Below are 15192 nucleotides of genomic sequence, written 5' to 3' on the forward strand. Positions count from 1 at the left end.
TGGCTTAAGTAATACCATTATTTCCTTTTCTTCTTCCAGCCTAAGAGGGGTGGGAGCTTCGTGTTATTGGCTAATCTTTGGGTTTCCTTGCCGTTTTGTCTCCTGGTTGGCTTCTCAGCCCTTCAATTACCTTTATTACCAGGAATTGGTATTCCTGGTATTAAAGTCTCTCTGGTTGAAGTACTCAGAATGGTTTTTGTTTTTCTAGTAGGACCTTGATTGATAAACCCCTTTAAAAAGAAATTAATTAAAAGAGGGAAAATAAATAGTAAGATACAAAAAAAAAAGTAGGGGAGAAGGAGCAAAATATAAGATAAAAGAAGCCTAGAAGAAGGAACTTGGAAAGAACGGACAGAAAGATTTGGGGAGAAAGGCTCAATGGTGAATATTGTACTAAAGTTTTTTTCTTTTGGCTGCTCATATAGGTGGTGTGCAGATCCTGCCTTACTAAACTGTTTGAAGCAAAAAAGCACCGTAGTCAGGTTGGTTTTACTTTTCAGTCCTTTCCCCCCATCTACAAGTTGTGTTTCCAAAACTAGTTGGTTTGTTGAGCATGCTTTCTAGTCTGTCGTCTTCATTTTCACTCAGTACAGTGTTTCCTACATTTCTGTTAGGTCTTTGCCAGAAATCAGATTCTTTACACACTTGTTTTTCCCTTGGACTGGCTGCCCTTTTCCCAAATAGTTTGATGCCACCAGTTCCTCTTCCTTAAGCTAGTCCAAGCCTATTAAAAGGCAAAGGAAGGGATGGCATCTTGGAGCTGTTGATGTGTTAAAATCAGAGGGTAGTGACAGTATTCCTACTTTTTTCCTTTGAGAATACAGTAAGATATAAATAGAACTATTTGCTCTCCTCTTCTCTTCCTGTCTACATGCTTCCAGATGACCCAACAAAACTTTTCTTTAGCTCTCCTATCTCCCTTAAGTTATGGCTCAGTCAAAATCCACATCTTCCTCAAGGACTAATTCAGATATCACCTCCTCCCAGAAGCCTATCTTAATGTATCGTCTCATGTGTGTGCACTTGTATACCTGCCAGCACCCTGCATCACTAAGCAGTAAACTTAACAAGGGCTAGGACTGCATGCTTATCTTCTGTGTATCCCCTCCAGGGCCTGGCTTGTATTATGTACAATGTCTAATTTTTATTCTAATTGAATTGCATCAATAAACAAGCAGAGGACCTGACACCACCACCCCCCGCCTTAAATACTAACACCAGTACCATTTTTCTCTGACTAAAGCAAACACTGTGAGACAGTGTGCCTCTGCTACCTTCTTTTCTCATCTTTTCTCACCCCTCAAACTCTTTTGCCGTTCCTGTAGATGTGCATATACTATCTACCCTTTAACCCAGCTTTAGTGATTTAGAGATGATAGATCCAGCTCCTGTGCTCAGATATAGTATTCACATCACCAAAAAAAGAAAGATCTTAGAGTAGAGAGAAAAGTTTAAAAGATGAGTACATGATTTAGGACTATTAATCTCGTACCATTTTTCCCTTATCCCAATTCATAGTGTGCCTTTTAGACATCCACTATTTCCCCACCATGGTACTAGCATAATACATACAGCTTTGGTAATGTGTAGTTTACAATCGAATTATATACATAAATTCAAGACGTAAGATTAAAGTATAATAATACAGGGGTGGGCAAAAGATTTACAGTTGTGAAACAGTTTATTGTATTCTTTATCATTATATTATTTGTTTGTATTATTTGTCATATTATTATTGTTATTTTGTATCCTTACTTATGATTTATGTTTTGGGTAATGATGGCTAGTAATTTAACCTCCTTTTGCCTACCCCTGTATATGGAATATACTGTTAATGCTATAGAAATTTAAAGAGTAAAAGATTCTAATGACACAAGGGTAGTCTTAGAGGAAATCATTTTTAGCTAAACATAGAAGGAATTACAGAATTTAAATTGCTTGAGGTTTGAGAAGAGAATTCCATGTTATTCAGATGACCTTCCCCAAGGCTTGCAAGTACAGTTCTTATTGTATCCAGTACGGTGACAATGAATAATAACATTGGCAAACATGTATCAAGTATTAAGTATATTATATTTTACTTCAGTATCTTACTGAGTCCTCAACAGCTCCATGAGATTCTTTGATATTCCTATAACATATATTAAATTAGCATGAGTCTTTTATGTCCCCAGCAAAAATGTGTTATCAAATCGATGGTGTGCCTTATGATTAAAAAAGTATAATATACTCATCCTCAGTTTCAGACCAGGAAATACAGGCTTAGGTTCAATGACTTATCTGGTATCAGAGAATTTAGGATTTGTAACCAGGTTTGTCTGATTTCAAAGATTATGTTCTTAACTACTATTTTATGTTGCCTTCCTAGACAGTATAGAAATCTAGCTGAAAAAATTTAGCCTTAGGAAATAGTGGAAGATGAGTTTGGAAAGGAAGCTAGCTGATACAAGATTTGGAATTCTAGGTTGAGAAATTTGGATTTAATCTAGTAACAGTGGGAATTAGTATGGATTACAAGTATGGATCCTTTTGTTATTTTTTAAGATATTCTTTTATTGGTCAATTTTTGATCTGGGCTTATTTTCTGATAGATAAAATTGCCTTTTAAATTACATTTTTAGGTACCCTAGAAAAAGAAATAGTTTGATAGAGCTTCCTGATGACTATAGCTGCCTTCTAAATCAAGCTTCTCATTTCAGGTAAGAAGAAATATATTTTTTAAATTTTTTTGAGCTTGCAGTTGGTATACACCACCAGTAGCAAACTTTTTTTTTTTCAACTCTTTGTTTTTATTGGGATACAGGGATGCATCACTGTGGGTTGTTATACTCCACCAGGGTACTATCCATTCTGATCTTCCTGAGATAGCTTTTGGAGCTTTTGCTTTTTCTTGGAGCTGCTGCTCTTGCTATCAGAGCCTCTTCAGGTCCACTGCTGAGTGGCTCCTCCTTCAAAGAGAATTTCTTCTTTTTCTTGGGGACACTCCTGTTTCCTGCCTCTTCAGGGTTACTAACTGGTTCCTCTTTGGGGAAAGATTGTAAACTTGTTTTATAGTGGCCACTGAACATTCTCTATAACAAAGATTTTCAATCTTTTTTTTTTTTAAGTGAAAACCACATAACATACAATTAACCATGATAAAGTGTATAATTCAGTGGCATTTAGTATATTCACAATATTGTGCAACCACCACCTCTCTCTAGTTTCCAAACTTTTTCATCACCCCAGCAAAACACCTTATATCCACTAAATAATCACTTCCCATTCCCTCTTTCATGACCCCCTGTAACCAATAATCTGCTTTCTGTTTCCATGGATTTCCCAATTCTGGATATATTATATAAAAGGAATCATATACTCTATGACCTTTTGCGTCCGGGTTCTTTGACTTAGCATAATGTGTTCAAGGTTCATCCAAGTTGTAGCATGTATCAGTACTTTTTTCGTTTCTTGGCAAAATAATACTCCATTGTATACATATACCAGAGTTTGTTTATCTCTTCATCCACTAACTGGCATTTAAATTGTGTCCCCCTTTTGATTATTATGAATTAGTGCTACTATAAACATTTATGTACAGGTTTCTGTGTGGACATGTATTTTAATTTCTCTTGGATAATTTTACCTGTGTGTGGGATTGCCGGGTCATTATGGCAATTCTGTGTTTAACTTTTTGAGGAACCACTGAACCATTTTGCACAACTGTACCATTTTACATTCCCATTATCAGTGTACAAGGGCTCCTGTTTCTCCATATCCTTGTCAACACTTATTTTCTGTGTATGGGTTTTTTTTTTTAAATTAAAGCCATTCCAGTGGGTTTAATAGTAGCTCATTGTGGTTTGATACGCATTTCTTTAACGACCAGTGATGTCACATGATCTTTTCATGTGCTCATTGGACATTTGTATGTTCTTTATAGAAACGTCTGTTCAAGTCCTTTGCCAATTTTGTAATTGGACTGTTGTGTTGAGTTGTTAGTCCTGTATATATTCTGAATATTAAGCCCTAATCAGACTTTTAACTTGCAAATAATTTATGCCTTTCTATAGGTTGTTTTCATATTCTTCATAATGTCCTTTGATGCATAAAAGTCCATTTTCTCTATTTTTTAATTTTTGTTCATGCTTTTTGTGTCAATACTAAGAATCCATTGCAAAATCTGAGGTCATGAAGATTTACTCCTATGTTTTTTTCTAATAGTTTAATAGTTTTAGCTTTTACTTTAGGCTGTGGATCCATTTTTAGGTAAGTTTTAGAATAAGGTAGAAGGTCCAATTTCATTCTTTTCAATGAAGTGAATGGGTGAATTCTTTTCAGTGGGTGCAGTTGGTCCTAGCTCTGTTTTTCAAGAGATTATTTTCTCCCCTTTGAATAGCCTTGGCACCCACATTGAAAGTCAGTTGGCCATAGATGTTTGGGTTTATTTCTGGACTCTCAGTTCTGTACTAGTGGTCTATATGTCTTACTCTATTGCTAGTACCACACTTTTTAATTACTGTAGCTTTGTAGTAAGTTTTGAAATTGTAATGTTTGAGCCTTCCAGCTTTTTCCTTTTCAGTATCATTTTGATTATTTGGGACCCGTTGCAGTTACATATGAATTTGAGGATTGGCTTCTCCATTTCTGTAGTCTTCCATATCATGAACATGGATGCCTTCCTGTAATTAGGCCTTCTTTAATTTCTTTTAGTCATGTTTGTAGTTTTCATTGAGCAAGCCTTGCCCTTTTTCATTAAATTTATTCCTGGGTATTTTATTCTCTTGAATGCTATTGTAAATGAAATTGTTTTCTTAATTTCCTGTTTGTATTATTCACTGCTGGTGTATTGAAACACACCGAATTTTTAGGTGTTGATCTTACACCCTGCAACTTCCTTGAGTATCCATAGGAATTACAGTTAATGTCCTGTGATATCAAATTTAGTTTGAATTGATACCAGCTTGGTTTTAATAGCATACATTAGCTCTGTCTCTGATTATAATGTGTCTCAGTGTTGTTCTTTGTGAATTTGTCCTGCTTATAATTCAGTTTGATTATTCATGTGTAGATTCATGCCTTTCAGCAGATTTGGGGAGGTTTTGGCCCTTTTTTTTTTATGTTGTCTTTCTAGGACTCCCATAATATATGTATATGTTGGTATGCTTGATAGTGTCCCATAAAACCCTTAGGCTCTGTTCCTTTTTTAAATTTTTATTTCTTTCTACTCCTCTGACTCAGTAATTTCAATTGCCCTGCCTTAAAATTCACTGATTCTTCTGCCTGCTGTTGAACCCCTCTAGTAAGTGTTTTATTGATTGATTTGAAAGAGAAAGAGAAACATTGATTTGTTGTTCCACTTACGCATTCATCTGTTGATTTTTGTATGTGCCCTGACTAGAGATAGAACCCACAGCCTTGGCATATCAAACAATACTCTAACCAACTGAGCTACACGGCCAGGGTTCAGCTGTTGTGCTTTTCTGTTTGTTTTCTTTTTATAATTTCTCTTTACTAATATTTCCTCCTTTTTCATGCATTTTCCTAATTTCCTTTAGTTCTTTGTCATTGGTTTCCTTTTAGCTCTTTGAACACATTTAAGAGAGCTAATTTAAAGTCTGTTTATTAAGTCATGTCTAGGCTTCCTCTGGGATGGTTTCTGTCACTTTCTTTTTTTCCTGCGAGTGGGCCATACCTTTTTGTTTCTTTGTAAGTGTTGTAAGTTTTGTTGAGAACTGGATGTTTTCAATATTGTAATCTAGTAACTCTGGAAATTCTCCACCCCCTACACACATACCCCCACCCTAGGAATTGCCATTGTCACTTGATAAAAACTGCCATTGTCCGTTTTGTGGCTTTTCCAAACTAGTTTTGCAAAGACTTTATTCCTTGTTGTATGTTCCATTATTTCTGTGATCAGCCTATGAATTGACAGAGATTTCCTTAAATTCCTGGATCCAATAAGAAAACAAAAGAGAAGGAGAAAAATATATTAAGAATATACTGTCTCTTTAAATCCCTTCACCATCACCGCCAAGAAAGTCACTTCAGCCCATAGTAGTTGAAACAATGACCGATCTCTGTGCCTAGCCCCTCAGTGAACTGCCAGGCAGAAGCACATATACTACTCTGATTTTTGAGGACAAGGTTCCTATTGCCTATCCTGGCACCAGCAGCTCCACCAGGATTACAGGCAGCCTCCCCATAGCTACCTGCTATGGGGCTGGGGGATAGGGGATGCTAGCCACTACACAAAATGCTATAGTTCACTAAAATTTGCCAGTTTCGTTCTTTGTCAAGTACTGCTATGGACACTGCAGGTGTTCATCTACACTCCAGAGTTCTAGAATAGTTGCTTCAGCCAGTTCTTGCCAGATCAATAGTTGTTTCAGTAGAGGAACTGATTCCTGGAGCTCCCTATTCCACCATCTATGGCATGCCTCCTCAGTTTTTTTAAAGCTACAAGAACTCCCCTCTCTTTAGCATTCTAAGAATCATTGTTGATTCATATATCTTTAAACGCCATTTTACATGCATTACAATGTGGTGACCACATACATTCACTGAGGAAACACTGAAGAACCCTTTCCCTCCCCTAACAAAATCTATGTAGGCTCCCATTATAACAATAAAACAGATAATAGCATTGTAACTCAGGTTCAAGCCTAAGTAATGGAAAAAGGGAGTACACCCCCTTAGCCTTTTTTGGCCCCATGCCCCTCTACCTCAGATTAAACACTACTCTAAAGCAGTGTTTCTCAAACTTGTCTTTATCTTCCTTTTCCTTCTCACTGATCACTTTCAAATAAATAAAAAAACTGGATAATTGGGACTGGTGAGAAGCAAATTAAACAAGTTACATTGTACTCATTACTAATACCATGTGTGAATTACCTATTAGTTACTTTTGTGAGAGAACAGTATGAGCTTAAACACATGATTCTCTTTGATAAAATAAGGTCCTGTAAAGTTAACAGTAATTTTTGTTTTACACTTACCTTGCTATAATATAATGTAAGTTATTTGAGTAGCATAAGTTCATGAGCAGAACACCACCAATGGAGTGTCACTGAGTGGAGAAATTATATTCATACCTGCTTTAGCCACTGGTATGTGAATATTTCTCATTTTAATCACAATGCATTATGTCTTGAAAATAATAAGCCAACATTACTATTAATGCAATTATATATTCTTGAGATTCAGAGGGCATCACACTACCACCCATAGCAAACCAGATTGATAATGATGACATGAAACTAGTAGTGACTTGTAATTAAAAGGCAAGAATCTCAGCAGCCTGAAAGTCAAAGCCCATTCAACACTTCATTGATGATATACTGGTAATAAAGCACCCTTTTCCCAAATTGCAGGAATTCCAAAGCTCAGTGAGGAGTTTTGTAATGTTACTAAGCATTGTCCTGCAGCCAAACTTCTTAGTAAACTTAAATTAATTAGTAAACTTAATTAATTAGAAATTAATTAAACACAACTAACTCTTAAATTTTGTTGTAAGGATACTAATTACTGTACAAGGTGCCAGTTAGTAGTCCTTAATCATATGTTAAATAACTTGCTATCACTTGAAGGAACCAAAGTAAGGGAATGCAGTTTAGGATCATTTTGAGGGCTTAAAGAGTCTTTCTTTGGCCTACTTTGAGAGTCACTGCCCTACAGAAATGACTAAGGAACGCTTTATGCCATGAAGCCAGAGGGTTTAAATGACCCAGTCAGGGCTCAGGCAGTTTATATTCCAGCCTCTGCTACCAGATAGAATTGATCTTGGTATTGGCTTCTTGATGCTTGTATTATGCAAATTAAGGTCAACCAACTAACGGAGTGGTTGAGTCACTTTATCTTTCAGCCCTCAAAAAATTAGCTAGATGATCTCAAAGATTGCATCCAACTCTAAGTTTCCTGATTTTCCTACTCTTGGGGCTATATTGCTACCCCAGGACCCCAGTGAATAATAGGTAGTACCTCCCAGGCATTAAAAGATATCTATCATGCTGTTGGCTCTTAGAAGGATCTGAAAAGAGTGTTATTAATCACAGTGAAGATCCTCCTGGATGATATTACTACTTACTGGTTTCAAGTAAAAATTAAAATAAATCTTATGATCTCTTCCAGTTTTATTGTCACCACTAGTTAACATTAAGACTGAGCCATCTCTAGTGTAGTGTGGCCGCTCAGTTATTATACTTTAGACATTGCCCCCATTTGCCTCTGTAAGATGGCTGGAGACTCAGACTCAGCCATCCCGTGCTAAAGGTGAAAGAAGATGTTGCCTTTATAAAAAAAGAGCTATAATTACATTCTGGAGCAACCCCCTGGAAGTGAAAATAGCCCTCTCATCTACAGGAGACAGGAATGGAATACCTCTGCAGAGTCCCTTTGCTCCTATGGTAGTTTTCTTATCTTGTCTAAGAAACTGGGGATTAGAAAAGAAATTGTTAACACCCTTTTGGAGAGTCTGACTCTATTATGGGCCTTGCTGGATCTCTCCTGTGGTTTCATTTACTTTTTACTGCCCAGATTAAAGAATTCTTGATGTTTCCATCATGTCCAGTATATAGCAGAGAAAGGAGCATGGGAAGCTCTTTTTAAAAAATAACCATTATCACTTTAATTCAGAGAGTGATACCCTCTTTGGGGGGCATTATAGCAAGGCTATACCATGCCACTATATAAAATGGTGGAATTTCAAAGTACTACTTGGTTCAAGTAAATCAATTCTGTTACTTTTTTCTTCCTAAGACTTGCTGTGTTTCCAGATGAAAGGGGGCATCATCTCAAAGACTGCAGTCTCATTTCAACCCTAAAGATCTCATTACTTCAAAGAAATGGGGGAGAAATTTGTTTGAATACTTACTGCAAATTGTGATTTAAAAATATTGTATGTCTACAAGGTCATATTCCTCCAACATAGGACACAAACTTGACTAAACAAATCAGGAGGAGGCAGTTGACTATAAATTGGTCATATCCGATGAAGACTGGGTTCTATAAATACATCTCAATCTCAAGGCATAGTTAATTGTCAGACTTTATGAGAATGATCAGGACTCTGTATTTAATAATAAATTTTCTTGTCTTAGGAGGAAGTATTAAAGAGGAATTGTCCAATTAAATGTTTCCTTGTGTTTTAAGGTCTTTCTTTGCTGCAAAGCAGCCAGTGATGAAACCATGTTTCATTGCTAACTGGACATATGCTTTTTTTTGTTTCTCCACCATACTGAATGTTTTCTTCCCTTTTGAGGTGCCCACGGTCTGCAGACGATGAGCGAAAGAACCCTGTCCTTTGTCTTTTCTGTGGGGCCATACTGTGTTCTCAGAACATTTGCTGCCAAGAAACTGTGAATGGGGAAGAGGTTGGAGCTTGCATTTTTCATGCTCTTCATTGTGGAGCTGGAGTCTGCATTTTCCTGAAGTGAGTAGTATGTGATCTGGAAGCTTCATAATGAACTTGGGGAATTTGGATTCAATTTGGAGGCCATTATAGCAGGACAGTGTGTTAATAGGAAATGATATTAGAAGTTAGAGACCAGTTATTCACATGAGACTGCATTTGAAAAGATATTACAAAATTAGTACAGTAAAAAATAAAAAAGTAGGATTCTGCTCAGATTTTCATTTGTGGAAAATCTTAAACAAATATAATAGACTTTGTATTGATTATCTGGTATGTGTAATACTCAGATATAGTGAAAGAGCTTAGACTCCTAAAAATTATATTTTAAAAGTATATGTAAATTATTGCTTTAAGTTGTCCTTTGAATATTTTCATTGTCTTCATTTCCTCTGATAACCAACCATTGTTTTCCCTGGTCTCTCAGCAAGAGACAGAGTAGAACAGTAGTCTCTTGTTTATGAAAGAAGGGTACTACAAGTTGCTCTTGTGAGGTGAAATTCAGAGGGATGCTTGTGCTTTTTCTTTCCAGTCTCACCATGTAATATAGTTTCTGTTTACATAAGCACTGCTAACTCACTACCTGTGGCATATCTAATTATTTGTAGGCATCAGTTGGAATAAGGGGAATGACTGCATGGAAGCCAAACCCCAACACCTGTTTTCTTCCTCTACAGCCCACCACAGTGAGGAAAGCCAGTACCTAGTCCAACTGTTGGTTTTATAATTTCTCTCTATAGTGCTTATCACCAGCATTATTTTTTGTGTCTTCATTTCTCTGTTGTACGAGTCCCTAATACCTTTAAAGTGGCATTATTGGAGGCTGGTTCTAACCAGAAAAGTCTTGATACTTCCGTAGCTGACCTTTCTGGCCCAAGTTTATCAGACTGGGAGATGTGGTTCTGTTCTTGTGTTCATCTTCCTCCCCCTTCCACTTCATAGGTCAGGAAACATAACAGAAACGACTCCAGTCACCATTTCCCAGGGTACATATGACTCAAGTAGGACAGACTCCTTCCTCTCTTCAGTATATATAGTCAGTACTGATTCCATGTCTCTAAGTCCAGTGATCCTTTCCCATAGCTTTAACAAAAATAGTAATGTTTATTCTCTTTATTTAGACAAAACACAGTTTAGTCTGTTTGTTTATGTCTATATTGTCTTTATACTGAATTCCTAACAGATATTGGCCATGTCTTGGTGCAGTGCCTGTCATTTGCACACACGCACTTAGTATTCCCTGGTTGTTTTTTTCTTCAGAATCAGAGAATGCAGAGTAGTCCTAGTTGAAGGTAAAGCCAGAGGCTGTGCCTATCCCTCTCCCTACTTGGATGAATATGGAGAAACAGATCCTGGCCTGAAGTAAGGTTTTTTATTTTATTTTAATTTAGTCACCTTCTATATGTGGATGATAATAGTTCTTTAAACACAAAAGCTAATGCTAAATATTGAGGGATATTTTTAAATAGCTGCAAATTAAAAATATTAAATATGTCATCTAGAATGTAACACATAATTTTTAACAACTTTGTGCTTCTCTAAAATTTGATGGTAATACTTCTCCAAAAGTTTTAAAGATACCAGCCATCCTGATGTTTGCATGCTCTATTTGTTTTAATTAACTGTTCTTCGTATTTACTTAGGAGGTTTAATTGACGCTGATATATAAAAGAAAGAAATCCGTAGTGTCCAGTAAGGGACTTCGGTTTAAAATGGATATTCGTCATTTCCATTGCAATACTTGAAACTTTTTATTAGCCAGCTATATCAGCCCTGTTCGCTTTAGCAAAGCAAAATATTTAGAATCCTGAATTTTTCTGTATCCTTCCTGGTGTTAGGTACTGGAGAACTGCTCATGACTTATGAGAAAGAGGAAATGAGGCACAATGGTCCCAAAAGTACATATAGATAAAGATTAGATCTCCTTACCATAAACTGACTCTTTGTTTAACTGAAATTTTGTTCTTTTGAAATATTACTCGGAATGAATGGCTTACTAGATGGGACTTGGAACCTCTTTGATCATGCAGAGATTTGTTTTTATTGTGACATCATTTGACCTGTAGAGATACTCTTTGAATTTAAAAAAATATGAGAAAAATCTCAGTTGTGAAAGTTGTTAATGATTGAGTATAAGAGATCTGAGTTGTTCCAAAAAGGAACAAAGAATTTTAAAATTAACTGGGCAATTTAAAAATACCCAACTAGCTGAGATACTCAAGTGTTTCAGGAGTGAAAATCTCATAGTTCTCCATTATTGGCAGCAGCCAAACTTTAGTCAGTTTGAATTAGTTATATAGTGTTAACAAACTGTGCAGCCTTAGAATTGTTGTGGAATAATTTGATTTAAATATTTGCTAATCACCAGCAAATTTGTTGTGTCATAAGGACAGCTATAACCACATATTTCTGAGGAGCAGAATATAATTTGAGGGCTTAGTGTTACATCTCAGATCTAACCTTTACTATGCAAAGATCAGAAATCAAAGCTGAACAAACCATATGAACCCAAAAAGCCATTAGAACTCCACTCAGACTAACCACCCCCCAAAAAATACTGCTGCTTCAAGTTAAAAACCTGTTGTCCATTTAAATGAGGTCCCATAGTGCTCATGGTATACTTGACCTATTTTCTGAATAATCAAGGAGTAAATTTCTACTTCAATAGCTAAATAACCTATCAAGTTCTTAGTAATCAACGGTGAAGGGAAAAGTCCCTTTTTAAAGCCCTGTCCTAGTGATTCTTCCCAGCCCCAAGTACAGCTCAAGAGTTCAGGCTCATTTAGGCAGCAGTGTGGCAGTTATCTGATCAAACTTACATGTTGGTTTTGTTTTGTTTTTCCGGAAGGAGGGGCAACCCCCTTCATTTGTGTCATGAAAGGTATCGGAAGCTCCATTTGGTGTGGCAACAACACTGCATAATAGAAGAGATTGCTAGGAGCCAGGAAACTAATCAGATGTTATTTGGATTCAACTGGCAGTCATTATGAGCTCCAACTCTGCCTCAGGACAATCACGAATGAAGACTGTAATGAAGACTGATTCCAAATTATGGAGACCTTTCTGAGGGCTGGGGAAGGGTTGGAGGGTCTTTTGCTCCTTGTCCAGTTGTGTCCAGATTCATATAAATCAATAAAATATTCCTTAATGGAGTATTGCTTTCAATTAGTGAACATATGCTTACAGGGGAAAAAGAACATAAACTAATGTGATTTATGTTCTAGAACACGGAAGAAACGCTTCTTCACCCCAAGTGTCTGATTCTGCTAATATCCAGAAAACTCATTTCCCTTCCTAATCTATCCCATTTCATTTCATCTCCCTGATCAATGAAGTCACATCAAGCAGCTGTGGACATGATTATATGTTAGTTAAATCTTCTACAATTTTGTTATTTGTGTTCTCCCCCCTCCGTCCCCCGGGTTAGTTTAGCTAACACTGGATCACTGACAAGATTCTAATAATCTCTGATTTTCTTCCTCGCAACTAAAGAGGAATTGCAGAAATCAAGCAGTATACGTCAATTGAGAAAGTTCTGTAATTGAGAAAGTTTTCCAAAAAAATAAATTTTTAGTCATTTCTCTTTTAAGGAAATACCCCTAATGTGCCACTTACTGTTTCAGTGAGAAATTAAGTCTCTGTATGGACAGAGTTGTCACTTCTAAGGCCAACTTCTGCCAGTGTTAGGGTAGCGCATTCATTATTCACCCAACAGGGCAGTCTCTCTGTAATCCTCACCTCTGACCACAAACAGCTTTGTTGAGCTTTGAAATTATACTTTCCATTTTCCAAAGGAAAGTTTCTAAAATGAGTTCACTTATCTCTTGATGTGGTACCCTCCTATTTGACTATTAGAAATCTGATGCAGTTCTGATGTAAACTATCTATAGAATGAAGAAAGGAAAATTCCCACAGTGAATGGAGCATGACAGCTATAAATTAGAACAATCAGATTTAAGCCAATTCTGCAACCTCCTATGTCTTTGTAAAAGACTAATCCTTCGTTTGTTATCTGTGTGTGACCTTTTCATAAAGTCTGATTTTTATGACTAGTACAAACAACCAAAAAAGCCATGTGATCAATAGTCTGTGTCCTGTTACAACATGCTGTGGTTGAGCCATCTTATTTATAAATAATCAAGCTCTCCCAAATCTGTGCACACTAACTTTTATCAAGAATTTGTGTTAAACAGCAGACAGAAGATAAATTGAAATATTCCACTTTAGCTTCTGTTGACTGTGGGGTAATGTTAGGAATTTGAAAGATGCGTTCAAAGATCATCTTATTTTGCCTTTGGCGACTACTGTCATATATGTGTGTAAATGTTTTCCTACCTTCTTTTTGCTCAGCAAAGGCAAGCAAATAAAAAAATATGTGAAGTGACTGATGATGCACCTTTGGGGTTAGATTTTTTTTGGTATTTCTATATAAAGTAAAGGTGGCTTTTGTACTAAGGGATTGGCATGAACAGGCATCAGAATCACAATCATGATTTTCTACTTGAATAATTATTGAGAAGGTATCAGGAAATAGATTCAACTTCACTGAACTGAATTTGTAGTAATTGATGAGTGAGGATCAGAAAATTCAGTATTCAGTTTGTCAAATTTGCCAGTATGATTAAGTGATTAGAACATTTCCCTTTATTTCTTATGTAATTTTGTTGGGTAGATTGGCTCACTGGGAAGTCTGAGCCAGAATAGGCAACAGAAGATGCTGACTTCTGCCCTAATTGATTGGCCCCAATATAGCAAAGATAAACTTACTTTTTATTTCTAGGCTTTTTATATTTACTTCATAAATCCTGGGGTTAAACTCTCAAGGTGTCAGAAGTACTATCCTGCAGTGGCCAGTCAGACCTTTACTGCCAAAGAACCTACTTCATTTTGAGTTCCACTTCTAGAGATTGATTGAGCTCCCTGCACTATAGATGAATATGTGTCTCAGTGCTGCCCCTAGCCCAAGGAATTTCTAATTATATTAAAAACCCTAGTGGTTTGCCTTCATCATTGCAAGCTAATCATGCTTATGAAATTTACTTACAAAATGAGCAAAAAGTCACTTTATTTTCTTTAGTGTAGAATGTGGAGGAACTAGGACAACAGGATGGCTCCAAAACTGTTTTTCTAATGTTTGGTGAGGGGTTGGCAAGAATTTTTATGATACGGTGAAGGAAAACATATCTGTATAATTAATTTATTATGTTGGTGTATGAGCTGTGAGTTCATCCTTTAGTGGTCATTTGTCATTTCATAACAACTATGCATTTGGTTCACTGTGATGATCTATATTTAGTGACTGCAACATGTTTATACCACTGATTCAAATTCCATCCATGATGAAGTTATACAAATAATGCATATATTGATATCTTTTATTGCAAAATGTAAATTTAAAACTTGTATAATGTTCTTGTGCTTTTTGAAATAAAATATCTTATATGTGTATATTTAAAAAGAAAAAAAGGGACTTCTTATGTTTGGGGATTGGGTTTGAAGTATAAAAATCTATACCTAAAAAGGAGCTCTAGTTAAAAGTTGTCAGCCCAGACAAATTCTTTTTTTTTTTTTTAATCCTCATAGGAGGATATGTTTTATTGACTTAGAGAGAGAGAGACATCAACCAGTTGTCTTCCATACGCACCCTGACCAGTTCTCAAACCTGCAACATTTCGATGTACAGGACGACTCTCCAACCAACTGAGCCACCCAGCCAGGGCCCAAACAAATTCTTTAAAAGCGTAGGTATTTAGTCTCCAAACTTTTTAACCATACACTCCATCAGTAAATACTTTTTAAACATG

General features: G+C 36.3%; 1 protein-coding gene across 4 annotated transcripts in view; it reads left to right on the forward strand.

The window, feature by feature from the left end:
• Window positions 1-14837, forward strand: part of UBR1 (ubiquitin protein ligase E3 component n-recognin 1) — a 111664-nt gene extending 96827 nt beyond the window's left edge. For 3 of the 4 annotated variants that reach the window (XM_016212308.2, XM_016212310.2, XM_016212311.2), the window contains exons 43-47: window positions 426-482; window positions 2622-2699; window positions 9239-9409; window positions 10649-10750; window positions 12237-14837. In XM_016212308.2, coding sequence (XP_016067794.1) covers window positions 426-482; window positions 2622-2699; window positions 9239-9409; window positions 10649-10750; window positions 12237-12378 — 550 coding nt within the window. In that variant the 3' untranslated portion in view covers window positions 12379-14837. The remainder of the gene's footprint in view (window positions 1-425; window positions 483-2621; window positions 2700-9238; window positions 9410-10648; window positions 10751-12236) is intronic. The other variant, XM_016212312.2, reaches the window with a different exon arrangement.
• The last annotated feature ends 355 nt before the right edge of the window (window positions 14838-15192 follow it).

Source organism: Miniopterus natalensis, chromosome 1 (genome assembly GCF_054644295.1).
Source record: "Miniopterus natalensis isolate mMinNat1 chromosome 1, mMinNat1.hap1, whole genome shotgun sequence".
In the NCBI taxonomy this organism is placed as follows: Eukaryota; Metazoa; Chordata; class Mammalia; order Chiroptera; family Miniopteridae; genus Miniopterus; species Miniopterus natalensis.